We start from the raw sequence: 19,183 nt of genomic DNA, 5'->3' as shown, positions 1-19,183 counted from the left end.
GAAACCCTTAACCCCCTTGCTCCCCCCACCTCCAACCCTTTCGCTAAAGGGATTGCTTGGAACCACTTATGGAAAAGTACTTTTTCTAAGAAAAGTACTTATTTGAAGTACTTTTCTATACTTGTGGTTATACACATGTTTCCAAAACATGTCCCATAAGAGACTGAGGCACAAGATTCATGCAAAACTTCTAGACAAAAAATTCAGAATCCTCGGTCAACAAGTTGACATCTCTTTGAGCTATCACCTATATGGAGATGGAAAAACAAAGAGAATTGAACAAGCTATTAGAGGAGTACTTGTACCATTTTGTAACCCCCAACCAAAAGAATTGGGTGCAACTACGTGGCTCAATTTTGTTTCAATGTTCAAAAGAGCTCAATATCCAACAAAAGTCCTTTTGGGCTTGTTATAGGTCAGCCATCATTACCTAACATAGTGGATGAGTCATGCAAAGGAAAGCGTCCGAGAGCATACATCTTCACCAAAGAATGGAGATATAAAGTGGAGATTGCCAAAGCTTACTTAGAGAAAGCTAACAAGCCAATGAAGACATGGGTAAATCAAAGGAGAAGACTGTTGCACTTTAATATAGGAGATTTGGTGCCCGTTAAGCTCTATCCATAATAGATCATGTCACTATGGGGTTAATATAGGAGACTACTTCGCAAATATGAAGCCAGTCCCCATCTTGGCCAAAGTTGGATTTTGGAAGGCTTGTTACAAGGTTGATCCTGAGGCCTGGATGAAAGTGCACTTGGTGTTCCACAACAATTGTCTCAAGCCATTCATTGCTGACACTAACTGAGTTAGCTAGCGCACAAATAAAGAAGTCCCAAAGATGAGAAGTTGAAGAGATCTTTGAGAGTTCACATCCTCAAGGAGAAAAAGACACGAGTTCTTAGTGAAATGGAAGGGCTTCAAAGATGAAGAAATTAGCTGGGTGTCATAGGAAGACATTTAATGGACAGAGTTGAAGAGTTCTTAGCTTCAATGTCTACAAGAATGTTGACTACATAAGTGTAGGGGTGATGTCATGAGCCAAGCTTGTTCAGGTTATTATGCTTGCTTGTGACTGCTTGTCTTATGCACATTGACTGTGGAATTATTAGATAAATATAAGTGTAGGTTTTATTCTTTGAGTAGGATAATGCCTTAGTGCAGAAGGGGAGTAGGAATCCTTGGTCATATTGATGTTTCCTTGTACTAGAGTAGGAGTTGCATAGGAAGCTCTTTAGGGGGAGGGTGAGTATTGATCATTTATTAAAAGAATCACTAGCTATTGTAAATGTGTTTAGCCTACTTTCCTTCGCTAAATTCACATTGCTTATGGAGGTGCGATAATATGAATTACGTTGCTTTATGGCTTATCGCTTGACTTATGTTTACTTTCAAGATTTCTTACTGTGTTCTCTTAATTTGTATTCGATGCTTGTGAACTTGTTTGTGGTGAACCTATGGTTTAATTTTAGCTGACTAGTTAAGTTTTTATGCCATAACGGGCTCCATGCGACCTGCCACATAATGTGAAGTGTTCAACCTATGACAATTAGGAGATCTATTGCCAACAGAAAATTCTTTCTCAAAATGTTGCCACCTATCTCCTTTTGACCTCTTTGCTTTCCAGCCAAGCACTAAGTCCAAAAGCTTCCTCACGTTCATTGTTTAAATCACCACTTAGTACAACACTACCTCATGCTTCCAATATGAACACTTGGAAATCCGCTGCCCAACCTTCCAGAAACTGACAACTCATTGGAAAACCACTTCGCAGCAATTGAAGAAAGCCCACCCACCTATTATGAGATGGATAGTGTTTGGGAATTGTTGTAAAGTTAGAGATGGAGTAGAGAAGAAGAGAAAAATAGAAGCAAAGAAAGAAAACAAAAGAAAAAAGAGGCTGCAATTTCGTGGAGCCTTATGTGAAACTCTAACTTTGCCTTCTTATGTATTATTAATAATAAAAAAGGCACAAGGACAAAAATACTCCCACACACAACCTAATTACTAAAATAACACATTTTCTTCTAAAACTCCCTCTCAAACTAGAGGTGCATCACGGTATCACGTAACCCTAACTTGTTACAACCATTAGACAAGACATGCTTAAATAAAGGCTCTGTGATTGCATCTTCATGACCTTCAACACAGCATTAGACATCCATAGAGTTCACAAAGGGAACCCTCAACGACCTTCTTCAACATAGCATCCCTTACAAAATGGCAGTCAAGTTCAATGTGCTTTGTCTTTTAATGAAATACTAGATTGTTAGAAATATAAATCGCAGTTTGATTATCGCAAAACATATCTTATGGCTTCGTTACCAAGAATCCCATCTCTGACATAGAGACTTCAGCTAGATAAGCTCACTCAGAGCCATAGCCTAGTATTCTGCTTCATCTCTTGATCTTGCTACAGTAGTTGTATCTTGCTAAGCCATGTAATAGGATTACCTCCCAAAAATGTATACTATCCAGTGGTGGATCTTCCATCATCAACAAATCAGTTCAATCTGCATCAGAGTATCCATGATTTCACAGTTTTTATTATATTTATATATCAAACCTTTTGAAGAAATGTGTGAATTAGCTGACCTAATTGCCATGATATGTCTCTCCCTCTATTTGTATTACAAGCCAAATATATATCAATAACCATATTACCTTTACTTACTTGCGCACTAATTCTTGCTTACTAACACATCAATAACAGACGGCAGTAACACTAAATAACTACAGTAAAACACTCCAGTCAAGAAGTACTTCTATGGCCCTAAATCTTTGGTCTAAAATTTAGTTCTTAGAAAATGATTGAGGTGCTGGATGTATCATCATTACTAGTAATCACAATATCAATCAGAGACATATCCTTTATGAAGGACGTGTTTTATGGGCAGAGAAGAGGTGGAGCCAAATTGAGATAGTGAGACAGTGAATTTTTATTTTTATTAGTTGGTTTTCGGGATTTTTGGGGTTGGGGTTAAAGTACCTTCATTCTTCACTTTTCCCTAAATTATCTTTCCCCATTTCCTTTAAAAAATCATTTAAATGATACTTGAGCTTATTCTTTTGCCCAAACCTAATTCAAGTTATTTCCAAAAAGTCAGAGAATGAGAGCAGTAGGTGTTGCTGCATGTGATTCAAAATTAATATAAGCATGAAAGAATGAACGAATTGCCTACACTTGGGTGGCAGTGGCCCCTTTCAACAATTAAGTAAATTTACAAAATATTCCCAATTTAATATTATCCAAGGTCGAATTGTTTATTGAAATATTTGATTTCCAGTACAAGAGGGTTTTGCTTGCATGCACCACTTTTGTTGGATTTGCTAATATGTGTTTTTATGTGCTTAAGTTTTTATTGTTTAATGGAAGCAGATCTCATAGTATTGGAAAATTTTCCGCAAGCTAAATCTTACTGCAAAAACTATTATTGTTACTTTTTAGGGAACTGTAAGCATTTAATGGTTCACTAATTTTTTTTTTTCCCTCTATATTATGCAGACAAACAGATTATCCAGGAACAATTTAATTGGGTATTGTGAAATTGATTTATTTGACTGGCTGACTAAGGTGAGTTAGCTTATTTCAATATTTATCATGCTTTGAAGTAGTGTTCTAATGTTTGTGTACTTTTATATTATTGTTTGTGAAGATAGAGCGAAAAACTAAAAATAAATTTTTTCCTATTATAGAAGGTTGCGCTGTGTGTGTGCATGTTTTTTGTTTTTCTCTTGGGGGAGGGGAGAAGGAGGGAGCAAGTAAACACAAATACGTACATCGCTCAACTTATTCAATGAATAGATAGAATGATTAAAAAGAAAAATTTTCTTTCGGTCAAAATAAGCATAAAAAGGAGTTTGAAAAGGAAAAATCTTTCGACTTACAATTTCTACCTCTTTTAATTTTTTTGGAGTTTGGGCACAGGGTCTGATTATTAAGTATGAATCATAGTTCAAATATTTCTTGATCTATATCATATACTCTTGTGTTTTAGATACTAGAATGAATATCCGACGAAGTAGAACCATCTCTATCAAGATGACAGATCCATTCTCTTTAATATCAATAGAATGAATTCTAACAAACAAGTCACACACTCATATTCCAGAAATACAGAGACACAAAAATTCCGCAGTCAAACTACCAAAATAGAATGGACTAGAAATTCGAGACCTAAATGATTCACTCTATATTGAAAAGCTAGGACTTTGCAATTCTTGTGGATCTAATTCATTGAAATTCCATCCAATAAAACAGAAGAATTATAAATTTCCAAAATAATAGCTAGGAATATTGCAAATAAAGTCATTGCGACACCCATCGAAGGAGTAGTTCCCCATCCACGAGCTACTTTACCATATTCTGAATTCAATGGTTTTAATAAATCCCCTATAAATCACATGTTATTATCACTTCCTTTTTGTAATTTCGGGTGTTTTTTTTGTGCAAGCATGTCCTGAGTTTTTCTAAATGAATGGATGCAAGGAACATGAATTTGTATGCTCCTACTTGAGAACGAGTTTACTTACAGCACCATTATAAATATGCTCTTAGTTACTCTGTCTGCATGACACTCGCCCTCAAGCTGGACAATTAATATGAAATATTCCAAGCTTGTTACTTGGAGACTTGATCTCAAACCCTCGATGAATGTTATTAGCAAGTTGCTTGTTGCAAGAGAAATAACATATGAGGAGTGCACATATCTCCTCCTTGAAATTTTCTCATGAACCAATACGTCTGGCCTGTTCATGGAGGATTTGAATTGCAGAGTGTTTCCAATTCCTTGCAGGAGACACAGAGTTATTTGCAAAAAGATTCAATTTATTGCAAGCATCTCTTTGTTGGAAATAAAATCAATATTTTGCATAACTACAATGGATTGTCCACACAAATCTCTGATCATTGCTGGAGATTCAAGCAACCTTAAGTTTTAGGTCTTAAAAATAAACATAGTGGGATGACAGTTGTGCATCTTCACAGGGTGCTTCTTGTTAGGAAGGGATTTGGATTTGAGAAAGTGGAAGGTTGGTTTCCATTACTGAATAAAATATCTCCCAGTCATCTTCTATGATCCTAGAGGAAGAAGATTCCAAATGACTGGCCAAAAATTGCCTCCCCTTGGTACTTTTCTTTTTCTATGAAGATCCATAGTTGGAAAGTCAGGTGTTTAGGGGATGCGAACAAGAGTTGAGTGATCATAAAAATTTCTGAGAACTTCCATGGGTGTTGTTTTGCCATTAAAGGATTGGGAGTGTTGCCTTGTTCTAGGTCTGGGGTCTGGAGCTGATTGTCTTCTTGGGTCATTTACTCCTTTTGTTTTTCTAGAGTTTCATGGGAAGGGTTAGTGATGGGTTTTGTTGGCTTATAGACACAGTTTTAGATCTTTGTCCTGGGAGGAGCTTATCTCTGTGATTAGTTTTCATGCTTCTAATTTTGGTCCTGCCATGTGACTTTAATGCCAACAGTTTTCTGTTGGAAGCAGGAGGTTTCTTGTGATAACCTTACCACTTAAATTTTCATTGCATCTAATTAAATTGCATGTTTAGAACCGGTGTTTGTGTTTCTTGTTATGTTGAATAATTTATGCATGTGCATTTGTTTTGAGAGAAAATTACTGTGTATCCTTTTAAGTTAATAAACCTAAGAGTGTTGCTGAATAGAATAAGAAAGAGTAGGTTAAAAATAGAATAATATATATCAAAACAAAAGAGCTGGAAAACTTCCAGCAGACACTCTAGTTATTGTGGTAAAACTGTAGAATGAAAAAGAGAAGGTTAAAAATAGGGTAACACGGATCAAAATGAAAGAGCTGGACATTTCCAGCATTGCTGTAAACACGAGATATTACAGATAAATACGAAAGAGCCAGACACTTCGAGGAGAGAGAGAGAATCAGTGGAAATTGGAGAAGTGTTGGAGGGTGAGGACAGGGTTTGGAAAGTGGTCATGGTAGAGGTAGTGTAACAGGATGAGGAGTTTGTTGTGGCAATTCTTGCATTTGCACACATTTTGGAAAGGAAAACTGTACTATTGATCCCTGTTGGGATCTCCATGGGAAACCAGCTAAAGCCAATAAGTCTTTCCGAGGATGATTCCAGTATTGTAACATCAAGAGCACCTAGTCACCGTGCCCTTGGAGGCGTATAAAAAATCTTGTTTGCATGGTTCAACAAATCCAAATTGAGTCTTCTAAATCTAATGCTACTATGGCCCATTCAGCTAAAGCTAAACTTCTTGCCTCTTCATCCTTTTGTCCCAATTTATTTTAGTCCTTGAAACCCCCTACATTATATGGTTACTCTTGCTGATGGTTTAGTTACACCATTTTCTGGTTGTGGCTATATTCTTTCTTTTCCTTTTATGCCACTTTTCTCTGTATTAAGTGTGCCCAAATTTTTCTTGAATGTGCTATCAATTTGTCAATTAGGTACCTCAAAACTGTTCTTGTTGAATAATTGGGTAAAATGGAAGACCTAACTTCAATGGTAGCTCTCTCCCTCCATTTATAGTATATGTCAAGTTTACCAATGACCATAATACCCTTACTAACTCACACTTATTACTAACATAACTCTAACACATAATAATAATAATGCTAAATGACTAAATAACCATTAACACTCCTCTTCAAGCTGGAGCATATATATTATGCTCCTAGCTTGTTACAAATGAATTTCATGCGAACACCTCCCAAGGCTTTAGTGAACAAATCATCAAGTTGAAGCTCAGACTTCACGTGAGTGGTTGTAATGAGCTTCTGCACGAGTTTCTCCGAAACAAAGTGGCAATCAACTTAGATGTGCTTTGTTTGCTCATGGAAGCCCGGGTTGTAGGCAATATGAATAGTAGCGTGATTATCACACATAAACTCCATTGATTGAGAATGTGGGAAACCTAGTTCTTTCAACATGTTCTTCAACCAAACAAGTTCACATGTAGTGTGCGCCATAGCCCTATACTTTGACTCAGTTGACCTGGACACCACAATTTATTTCTTACTTTTCCAAGGCATCTAGTTACATCGACAAAGATACAGTACTTGATTGTGGATCTTCAGTTAGAAGGTGAAACCAACCCAATCTGCATTTGTATATCCTTAAAATATGAGTGTGACCCAATCCTGATATAACTCTTCCTGGTGTACCTTTGAGATCTCTCAAAATGCGAATTACTGCATCCCATTGACTTGTTCTCGGGGAATCGAGAAACTGACTCACAACGCTTGTTGGGAAAGATATATTTGGTCGAGTAACTGTGAGATAATTCAACTTTCCAACAAGTCTCCAATACCGATCTAGATTAGGCAACAAATCATCCATATTTGGCACCATGGTATGAAATTTCCATGAAGTTGTCGAAATTTTCGTTGAAATTTTCGATTTTTGTCACCCTCGAAATTGAAATGGTAGTTGAGTTTTTTTTTTTACATAATTTCCATTGAAATTTCAACAAATGATCCGAAATTTATCGAAATCTCAAAATTTTAGCGAAACTTGACGAAATTTTAACTATAGAATGAAATTTCCTCGGAATTCAAAGTGAAATTTCTTTCTTAATTTAATTTATTTTTTTTATTGAAACAAAAAGATTATTACAACGGCTTTTGAAATTATATAAAAAAATAAACTTACAACATTTTTTTATCTAACCATTTATGTCTAAATTATCGTTATCTGTATAATAAATAATATTTAAATGATTTAAGAATTTAATTTGTATTAAATGAATATGTTTAATGCACATTATCTTAGAAATATGTTTGATACACAAATTATATTACAACTTTTCCACCTCATACACAACAGAAATGTATTTAACTTGTAATATTTTAGTCCTAAAGCTTATATTATTACTTCTATTAACCATTCTAAAGTTTCTTAAAAGAATTCCACACTTTACTACTGATTTCCATTATTTTTCAAATTGAAATTGAAGCTGACATCAAAATCAAAATTTTTGTCGAAATTTCTATACTTTTGGAGCTTTGAAATTTGAGTTGAAATTGAAATTTAAGGCCTTGTCTGGCACTAACTCACTATTGGGATCCATGGATGTATCAACAAAGTTTGGATCCCAACAACTTGGTCTCATCTAAAAGATCAAAAACACGCTTCCTCTATGACAAGATAGTTCTTGTACGAGATCTCGATACTTCTATACCCAAGAAGTACTTCAATGGTCCCAAGCCCTTGGTCTTAAACTTACTCTATAGGAAAAGCTTTAGGTTCAGGATGCCTCGATCATCGTTACTAGTGATCACAATGTCATCTAGATACACAATAAGCAAAACCTGCTAGATGGAGTGTGACGATGAAATACAAAGTGATCTACTACACACTGTCGAAGGCCAAACTCGAGCATTATAGCACGACACTGGCCAAACTATGCTCTAAGAGCTTGTTTTAATCCATATAATGATTTATTAAGCTGACACATTGAATCTGACTCCCCCTAAGCAACAAGCCCAGGTGTTTGCCCCATATATACCTCCTCATGAAGATCACCTTGTTAGGAAAGCATTCTTCACATGACTAATGTAGAGGCCAATGACAAGGAGTGACTAAAGAGATGAACAAATTTATTGTGGCAATTTTTGCGGCCGGAGAGAATGTGTATGAATAATCGAAACCATACACCTGAGTATATCCCTTAGAAGCAAGGAGAGCTTGCAAACGAGCCATAGAATCATTAGGATTGAGTTTCACATTGTACACCCAACGACAATCGACCATAGACGTATCAGGAGGAAGAGGTACCAAATCCCAAGTATCATTATCATGTAGTGCACGCATCTCTTCAACCATTGTAGTCCTCCACCCCGAATGGGATAGGACTTCAGAAATAGATTTTGGAAGTGCAACAGAAGACGGAGTACTAACGGAACAGTAATACGAAGGTGACAAGAAATCGTAACAAACAAAATTAGAGATTGGATGTTGGGTGCAAGTGCGTTTACCTTTATGAACAGCTATAGGAAGATCAACATCATGGGAAATAAGATCATTTGACAAGGGAACTAAAGGTGCAATAGTTGAAGCTGGATGTGGCTTTCCCCCCTTGAGTCTCTATGTGTATATTTGCAAATTGGGGTGATCCAAGCGACAAAAAAGGACTCAAACTAGAGGAAGATGTAGGGGGATTGGGCACAGATAATAGGTTGTGGTCTAAAAGGCAAGGCAAAGGAAGAGACTCATCAAGGTCAATAGAACTTAAGAATCAGAGTAGTATGGTGTAGACTCAAAAAAGGTGACATCAGTAGAAACATAATCAATGTAAAGTAGGAGTATAACATCAATATCCCTTTTGAATATCGAAATAGCCTAGAAAATACATTTGATAGCGCGAGGATCCAACTTATCGATTCTTGGAGTTAACTAATGTATAAAAGAGACAACCAAATATACGAAGAGGAAGGGAGAACCAAGGAGCCTTAGGGAAGATAACTAAATATGGGATTTTACCACCAAGGATGGCATTTTGTTGGTGAGGGAGCAAGTTGTGAGTACAACATGACTCAAAAAAACTTTTGGGGCATTCATTTGATACAATAAGGTATAAGTGACTTCAAGAATATGTTTTTTTTGCGCTCTGCAACTCCATTTTTTTGTGGAGTGTGGGCACAAAAAGTACTAATGGATCATGCTAGAATTAGTCATATAGGTAGTGAATTGAGTAATGAAGTACTCCTTAGCATTATCACTACGAAATATCATGACTAGCATATCAAATTGAGTCTTTTTTTGAGAATAGAAGGCACAAAAGATACTAAACAACTCAGAATGGTCTTTCATTAAATATATCCAAGTCATCCTGGAGTAGTCATCAACAGATGTAACAAAGCACTGAAACCCCAACTTTGACATGACATGACTAGGACCCCACATATCATAATAGACTAGCATGAAAGGACTAGCCACTTGTTTGTTGACCTCGGTAGCAAAGGGAACAAGATGATGTTTTCCCAATTGACAAGACTCACACTCAAGATTTGAAACATAATTCATTGTAGGAACCAGTTGTTTGAACTTGTCCAAAGAAAGACGAACAAGGCAACAATGGATTTTGAAGTAGTGTAGTTGCGTCTGTGCAGACAATGAGAAGAGAAAGTGACTCAAAGTAGTAAAGTCCACGAGCTTCATGTCCTATGCCAATTGTGTTCCTTTTCAGATCCCGAATAACCAAAAAATCAAGAAAGAAAGTGACAAAATAATTTTGTGACTTTGTAAGCTTACTAACTGACATAAGATTGAAAGGGGATTTAGGAATAATATAAAACAAAAGAAAGAGAGATGGAACGAGTAAAATTTAGTGTTCCTATCCTCTTACTAGTAATAGTGAACCCATCGATTGGGGTAACTCAAGGTAGATTTTTGGGATACTGGAGGTCAGAAAAGAAGTTGGTTGCACTTGTTATATGGTCGATAACCCAAGGACTAGTGGGAAAGATACTAGATGACATACAGATTGTGGGATTACCTGTCTAGGCAAAAGATACAATGTGATAAAGAACTTATTGAGACGAATGATATTGTAGAAGCCTTGAATACTCCTCCTTTGATATAGTCACAGTACGCAGTTCACTCAAACAAGTGAATAATGAGAAAATCATACTTTTGGGATTTGTGAACTCCATCCCAAAACTCACAAACTTAGACCAATGATAACTTTCTGGAACAATCAGAACAAACCACGAACAAGATGATCCACCAACAAGTCACAAATAAATCAGTACAAGGCTGCTACAGCATCAAGAAACTCAGAGAGCCCCAAGAAACCAACACACAGCACTGGAACAATTGGAGAGGTGAACCACCAAAAATAACACGGACAAATCACCAGCAGGCTTATATAACACTGCCACAGCCTCGCTAAAACAGCTTATGAACACTACAAGAAACCAACACATAGCACTGGAACAATTGGAGAGGTGAACTACTGAAACTACCATGGACAAATCACCAACAGACTTATATAACACTGCCACAGCATCACAAAAAACAGCTTATGAACACTACCACTGCCCTGAGAGAGTCACCAATGACCTTTACTAACACCAAACAAAAGCTAACGAATTACTACGAGTGCATGGTCAAAACAAAGACTGGATCTTTGAGAAAAAGACATGCCCAACAGCTTGATATTTTGGTATATGGAAGGAATTAGAACATTGAATTAAAAAAACAACAAATCCCACTGTTTTAGACCCAATGAACTCAATAACCACTGATAAACAGTTTCACGAAGCATCAAACAACCATTCCTTGGGTGATGCACATGAGAGCAATTAAAAAGGTGAGATCTTTGGACAAAAAACATCACAAAAAACTCCATCAACATGTTTATAGAGGGATTTGATCATTGCTGGATGATTTCAGATAAAAAACATGCCTGAAAGTAGCTTCACGCACTGGCATGTGGGTTCGGTCCTGGCAGTCTTTGATCGGCATGTGAGGGTGCATGGGGCACTTCCCTGGAGGTGGGATTTTAGTGGGGTGCAGATTGGCAGTGTCTGTGAGTGATGTGTTTTTGCCAAATCTATAGTTGATTTCACGTTTCTAAACTAGCAGTGTCACCTAGGAAATTTCCAGAGACTGGTCTTCTGGCAGCTGCTGGCTGTTTTCTAGGGCTATAGTGTTGCTGGAAATTCTTCTATGATGGTAGACATGCAGCAGATTTAGGGTTTTCGGCTATGGTTTTGTTGGTGGTTGTAACGATTAGGGTTTAGGTTCCAGAATCAACAAAACCAATGACTATAATACCCTTACTAAATCACAATTACTACTAACATAATTCAAACACAAAATAATAATGCTAAATGACTAAATACCCAATGACAGTTCTCTAACCATATTTCCTTCCTAACGTGTTATCTAGGATCTTTAGGTAAAGAAGAGGAGTGGTGGAGGGCTTAAGAAGGAAGAATTCCTCAATTTCTACTCATGATGTTTCTCTTCATCAGGGCATGCTCGTTTTGGTCATCCATCACTTTAGAAACTACAAGTTTTTCTCATGTTAGTATGTTTCTAGTTTTCAGTGTTTTGCATGTCGGGAAAGCATGTTAGGACATATTTTCTATCTAAAATTAATTCTTATAGTAAATCATTATTTTTATCTTATTTAGATATTTGGGGTCTGTGTAAAGTCAAGAATCTAACTCATTAATATTTTGTGTCCTTTGTGGATGAATTTTTGCGTATGACCTAGATCTATTTGTTAAAAGACAAGTTTGAATTTTTGAATGTATTTACTCGATTCTACTAGGAAATAAAAACTTAGTTTGGCTCTTGATATGGTAATACACTTAAATTTTTTCAAAATATCGAAAGAAAAAGTAAACACTTACTTGACATAGCACGATCTCTCCTCCTCCATATGCATTTTCCTAAAACCATTTGGATTGATGCTCATATTATAGGATGCCCTTCTAGTGCTCTAGGGGGACAAATTCCCTTCCCATTGTGTAGTCAAAAACATCTATGTTCTCTATTGTGCCTCGTGTCTTTGAGTGTAAGTGTTTTGTTCATGTTCCATAGACTAGTCAGGACAAGTTCTCTCCACGTGCTCTTAAATGTGTCTTTGTTGGGTCTTTGAGAAGGCATAAAGGTTATAGATGTTATGATCCCCATACTTGTAGGGATATGTTAGTGTAGATGCCACTTTTTCGTTTAGGGGACGCCGTATTTCTCTAGCGCAGGGTCCTCCTTGGGTAAATCTATTGTGAGTCCATCAACAATTTATGATAACCCCTTGTGTGTTGATCTTCATGTTCCTACAGTTATACCTCTCCGGAAAGGATTGATTTTATCTCGACAAAAATATACCTTGGACTGGTTCATTGGAAGCTAGACTAATTGATGTTCTTGTAGATCTTAACATGAACTTGTGTAGGCATGTTAGACTGGACTTTGAAGACTATTGTTGATATTGGCAGTTATTTGGCAAGTTGATCTACTTTACTGTCACTAGGCCTGACATATATTATTTTGTGGGGGTCATGAGTCAACTTATGGAAAAATCTCAAACAAGCATATTGGATGTTATTTGTAGGATTTTGCAGTATCACAAAGTCTCTCCCAACAAAGGTTTGATATATAAATGTAATAAAAATCATGGGATACTCTGGTGCTGATTTGGCTGCCTTTGTCGATGATCGAAGGTCTACTACTGGAATACATTTGTGGGAGGTGATCTTGTTTTCTTGCGTAGAAAGAAACATATGACTCTAGCTAGATCTAGTGCTGCAGCAGAATACCGAGCTATTCCTCATAGTGTGAGTGAGCTTATGTGACTGAATTTATGTTGGAGATGGAATTCTTTAACAAAGCCAATAGATATGTTTTGTGATAATTGATTTGCAATTTTATCGCTAGCAATCCAGTATTTCATGAGAGGATAAAGCACATTGAAGTTGAGTGTCATTTTGTGAGGGATGCTTTGCTGAAGAAGATTGTGAGGACTATTTGTAAAATCTGTGGATTAGTTGGGAGTTGTTTTCACAGGCTTTATCTAAGCCCGCCTTGTCTAATGGTTGTGACATGATGAGGTTAGGTGATATTTATACACTTCCAACTTAAGTGGGATTGTTAGAAGATAATATGTTATTTTAGTAACTAAGTTGTGTGAGTGAGGGTATTCTGTCCTTTCTTTTTTATTATTATTCAATATATGAGAGGCTATACGTAGAGCTGTATGTAAGGCTTCACGAAACTACCACCTCTTTTTTCTCTTGTTTTCTTCTTTTCTTCTCTCTCTCTCTCTCCTCTTCTTCTCTGCTCATTCTCTAACTTTATAACCATATTTAAAGTGTAATCAACTTAAAACAAGTTATGCTAGCATCTGAATCTGGTGGATATCCTTTAGCATAACTCTCTTCCTTTACAAGACCAATAGAATAGAAAATAAACTATTCCAACCATCCGTTGATATGCTACAGTGATATTATAAGGAAAATTGTTTTGGAGCTTATTGAACAACAAATAAAAAAAGATTACGATTTTTCCTACCAGGATTCAATCACGTACAAGCAAATACATATCCCTTGATGAGCTCCACTTTTACCAATTTCCCTATATGAATAAAGCGTACCCTCCTTATTAGCTTTTGCAACTTCTGTTGCTATATTCTCTACTTTTTCTTTGTTTTCCTTTATTTTTCTAAATTCTCTGCAGAGTTTTCTCTATCCTCACTCTCTGTCTCTCCTCTTCCTGTCTCCAGAGGCTAGGATTTGTAGCACTAATATAGTGTTTGCCGTGAGTAATAAAATAGAGCAGGATAGCATTGCTGGAGAAGTGGTAAGTGGGTGCTGTAAATGTAGGTCTGTTCCTGATTTCTTAGGTGTCCAACTGTTTGGTTTTTTTATATTTTGATTCCAAATTTCTGTATTATTCTATTTTAACCCAAACCAATCCCCTCTTCATTTAATCTCATCCAACCCCCTCCTACCCCGATGGTGGTGGTGGTGGTGGTGTGGTGATGGTGGTAGTTGGCACTTCAGCAGGATGGTAGTGAAGGAAGCCATGGTAAGTGGTGGTTGCGATTGCAGCAGCAGTGGTGGCTATGGGTGGTGGCTGCGGTGGATGGCTCTATATGGTGCGAACAAGTGATTGATTTTGGTGACCGTAGCAGTAGTGGCAGGCAGTAGCAGTGGCAACGGGTAAGGATGGTGGGTGCAGTTGTGTTGGTGTTGGAAGCATTGGCCAAGGGTGGTGGTGATGGCAGAGATGGTGAGCCGGCAACACTAGGTGATGGTGGTGATGGGGACAATAACAGTGGCAATGGTGACACATGTTTCCTAGGTCAAATATAAACTTGACAAAATGGAAAATTAGTTTTCTAGTTTTTAGTCTGGAAAGAATATATATATATATATATATATATATATATGTGTGTGTGTGTGTGTGTAAAAAAACGTTTTTCCAAATTTTCCAGAAAACTATTAAGTTTTTCTGTTAGTGAACACACCCTAAACTTGTCAGTGCTCACTCTAGGCATCTATAATTTAATGGGGGTGATTGGTGACTGTTGCTGTATGCATTATCTTGAGCATGACCCTCAAAAATTGCATGCTCAAGCCTCTAGTCCTTTATGCATCATTGGTTGGCTTGGCCCTAATGCTTATTAATTTGAGCTACACTATGAACATGTCTGCCCCTTCCCTGGACCCTGCATATGCGGGAGCTTTATGCACCAGGCTGCCCCCATTTTTTTTTAACTAGGAAGTAGGAACATGAATCAAATTTTCAATGTTGAGTGTTCGATTAGTTACTGAAATTTGAGTCTTTATTTTAGCTTGTAGTTATCCCAGTGGAGCAGCTCCTTTATTATCACCAGTTCCACTTCATCATTTTCTCCTAAATCTGATCATGCTTCGTATTGAGAGTATCTTAGAGGATGAGATTGGTGATCATAGCTTGTTCATATGGTGGGTTTAAATGATTTCTCCCGAAGTTGAAAGATCATCCTACTTCTGATTCCTTGGGGATTACTGAGGATGAGATCCAGAGCCCTTGGGGCTCATAAGTCATACCTAGCTGTAGGTGAGTTTTTTTCCATGTAAGGGGGGAATGATGGGTTTATTATCATGATCAGCAGGATTTAGGTGGAGAGGGAGGAACATGAGGATCACTTGGGCTACTTCACTTCCTCTTCATTTGCATTGATATAGGGTCATTTTCTATTTCCTTTGGTCATCAACAAGTGGCGCTTTTGCAGGTGTTTCTTTGACTCATAACTGGTCAATTTAGTTTTGTTTTCTTTGTATTTTTTTTTTTTTTTTGATTTCTGTAAGGGAACATCTTGTCCAAAATATTGTATGTTCTTTTATATTTCTTAGTAAAATCTTTCTTATTAAAATATTTTGGATTCAAAAAGTGATGATTTGAGTTTATTGCTTATTGTTGGATGAGATTTGGAAACAATCTGGGCATGCTTCTGATTATTGCCACAATGTACGGGATTTATCTTATGTTCATCCTGCCCTGTTGGAAGGTTTAGAGGGAGTGTCTATTATTGAAAATGATGGTTTGGTCAACAATTCACAGCCTAGGGATGGAATATTGCATACTCCTATGGAAGAATTTCCCAAGGGCAATTTAGAGGCTCAGAATTTTTTGGATAAGTTGGATTTAAAGTTGAGTGATTTTGGAGGAAATGAGATTTGCTTGGATGGTGGCAAAAGTTATAAATTGAAGGGTCAAAGAGAATTAGCAAGTTTGAAGAGTTCAGTTAATGATGATAGAAAGGGTCTGAAAAGGGGTTTTCTTGGTTAATTTTATCTTGTTTCATGGTGTGATATTCAGTTTATTTATTTATTATTATTATTATTTTTTATTTTCCTGTCTTTTTGGTGGACTCCTTGTCTCCACATGTTGTACCTTCTTTCTTCCCTATCTAATATACTTTATTTTATTATCCAAAAAAAAAAAATCAATATTTTGTTTGAAAAAATAAAAGTGAAATTTTAATTGAAGGTATTTTTTTTCAGAATTAATTTTGTAATTTTCAGTTATTTAGGGATTTGATAATACAACAACAAACAACAACAAGAAGTCTTAAGTCCCACTAGCTAGGGTTGGCTGCATAAATCCCTTTCTGCCAATTAACTCGATTGAGAGCGTTTTTCTCTATTAGATTAAGGGCAATTAAATCCTTCCTCACTATCTCATTCCAAGTTATTTTAGGCCTACCCCTACCCCTTTTCATGCCAGAAACAATAACTCACTCACTCCTCCTCATAGGTACTCTACTAGGTCTGCATTCAAATGCCCAAACCATCTAAAAGCTGCCCTTCCCTTTTCTTGTATTTGACTGGTGCTTTGCCTAAATTATTGCGTATATGCTCATTTTTTACTTTTATCTTTTAATCTTATACCAATCATCCACCTTTACGTTCACATTTCAGCAACTTTTACTTTACATGTGGTTTTTTATTTGCCCAAGATTCCGAATCATAAAGCATAGCCAGCCTTATAACCTCCCTTACTTTTGGATTTGATAATATTTACCACATATTTGTTTCCATGATCAGATTGGGAGAAGTTCATCTAAAGGCTTCATTGTGTGATTCTACAACAACTTGCATTATTGCGTTTTGATATTCCAGTTGAGTATTTTAGTTGAGGGCAGACCTTGGATCAATGGTAAGGTTTCTCCTTTGTGACCATGTGGTCACGGGTTTGAGTCCAAGGAAACAGCCTCTCTGCATAAAAATACAGAGGTAAGGCTGCGAACACTGTGACGACCTTCTCCTACCCTTGCAAAGCAGAGAGCCTTGTGATCCAGGGACGCTTTTTTTATTTAAGTTTTCATGTTCTTATCCTTTTAATTCTTTTTATTTTCCCTTTCATTTTTATTTTTTTTTCCCTTTGTTTTTATATCACGTGCATTATCATCCTTCCTTTCCTGATGTGATTTCTTTTTATACTGAAAGGGAGGACTAACTTCATAGCATAGGCTTAATCACTATGCCAACTGTGAACCAAGGAAGAGCTAATTAATACGATCTATTTATTTATTCCATTTCTACATCCACTTCTTAAATTTGTTCATGTCTCTAGTAATAAAATGGATTAACTATTCTAGGAATCAAAATAGAAAACTCTCCAGTCCCAAGACTGCTTTTTCTGTCACAGTGAAAGGGAATCCAGTAATGGATGGGAGAGGGTGGGAGACAGAGGAGCTGGAATTATTAACAAAGCTGGTTGGATAGAGATACCTCTGCAGATATATGCAGCCCTATTCTGGCCGATTCTGTTTGCCACAATTGGTGAATAAGGAACAAAATAACTTTTGAAAATTTGAGTTTTAGGCCTAATGAGTTTGATTGTACTGTAGTTAGTAACATTCCTCTCTTTAGTTAAGAGATTGAGCAAATTTGGTTAGTTTTGTGGTCCGCCCCTTCCCTGGACCCTGCATGCGCGAGAGCTTTGTGGACTGGGCTGCCCTTTTTATCTGCATCGAATATATGAGTGCTTACCTCCTCTTAAAAAATGGATTTGCTAATATGAAATAAACTATCTTTCTTTGGTCTATAAAATGGCCTATCCTGAATTGCAACCTGATATTGTAGTGTACCATTGATATGTTCCATCCTCCTTTTCTTCCTGTTTTATGTCAGTTGTTGAGAACCACTAGGTAATTTCAATTTGGTGTAAGCTTTAATCTGCTGCCGTGTGACCTAGGATTGCACTCTTGTTAACGAGTAATTTTTACAATCTGGACAATCTAGAAGTCCAATGATAGGCCCAGTTAGATGTTTGTATAAGTTGATAGGTGGATTACAGATGAGGACACTCAATATCGATCTAAATATTGAGAAGGAATATATAATCTTTCAACAGGAGGTATGTTTTGAAACCTTTTTGAGGAACCCACTATTATTTGTCATTATTCCAATACTCACATCACCTGTTGGTTCCCTGGTTTAATATTTTGCACATGTAGCACGTTGTCTGATGGTATCTGAAATTTTGTTTGTGAAGCTGCTGATGTTTGGAATATGTTGAGTAATTCTAATGAATGTAGCGAAGCTCGCGATGGTAGGGAAGGGATCCTAGTGCCAATATCTAAAAGAAATTTATAAATGCTATTTTGGTGATATGTGGGCAGAAAGTAAAGGAATCAAATAAATTTTCTGGCTTTGAGGCAAGTCTGTAGGCTTGGCGTTCTTTTATATATATATAAACGTTGTCTGAATGGCTTCAAATTATAATTAGGACTCATGTATTAGAAACTGCATTTCATTTATTCAGTTTTTTTGTCTGAATACTTCTTTTATTCCCATTTTTTTCATTATATATATATATATATATATATATTTTTTTTTTCTTATATGAAAAGTTCTCTTTTAATATTTTATGATGAAGTATTTATTATAATAGTGATAATTATGATTGCCTATAAGAATAATGGTGATCATTATCATGGTGACAGGGTTGATGGTGAGGAATTGACAACAATGATGCTGTCTTATTGGAATTCGTGACATTTTAGTAATTGATTTGTTCTTTTCTACTTATATTCCATTTTGCATTGCAGGACACTGATTCTGATTTTGAGGTATTCAATCTGTTAGATCCATCTTCACCTGACACAGTTGTTGGCAGCATTTCACTTTCATGTTCTGTTGAGGTGCGTTGTGTGTTATGGACATATTTATGGGCTTGGTGAAATCATGTT

At 36.5% G+C, this 19,183-nt stretch overlaps 1 protein-coding gene across 1 annotated transcript in view; it reads left to right on the top strand.

Annotated features, from left to right (window-relative positions):
• Positions 1-19,183, top strand: part of LOC131156138 (phosphatidylserine decarboxylase proenzyme 2-like) — a 118,569-nt gene that overhangs the window by 23,444 nt on the left and 75,942 nt on the right. The window contains exons 5-6 of the mRNA XM_058109586.1: positions 3,506-3,574; positions 19,043-19,135. Coding sequence (XP_057965569.1) covers positions 3,506-3,574; positions 19,043-19,135 — 162 coding nt within the window. The remainder of the gene's footprint in view (positions 1-3,505; positions 3,575-19,042; positions 19,136-19,183) is intronic.

The sequence above is a fragment of the Malania oleifera genome, chromosome 5 (genome assembly GCF_029873635.1).
Source record: "Malania oleifera isolate guangnan ecotype guangnan chromosome 5, ASM2987363v1, whole genome shotgun sequence".
In the NCBI taxonomy this organism is placed as follows: domain Eukaryota; kingdom Viridiplantae; phylum Streptophyta; class Magnoliopsida; order Santalales; family Ximeniaceae; genus Malania; species Malania oleifera.
This window is presented reverse-complemented; position numbering and strand designations above follow the sequence as displayed.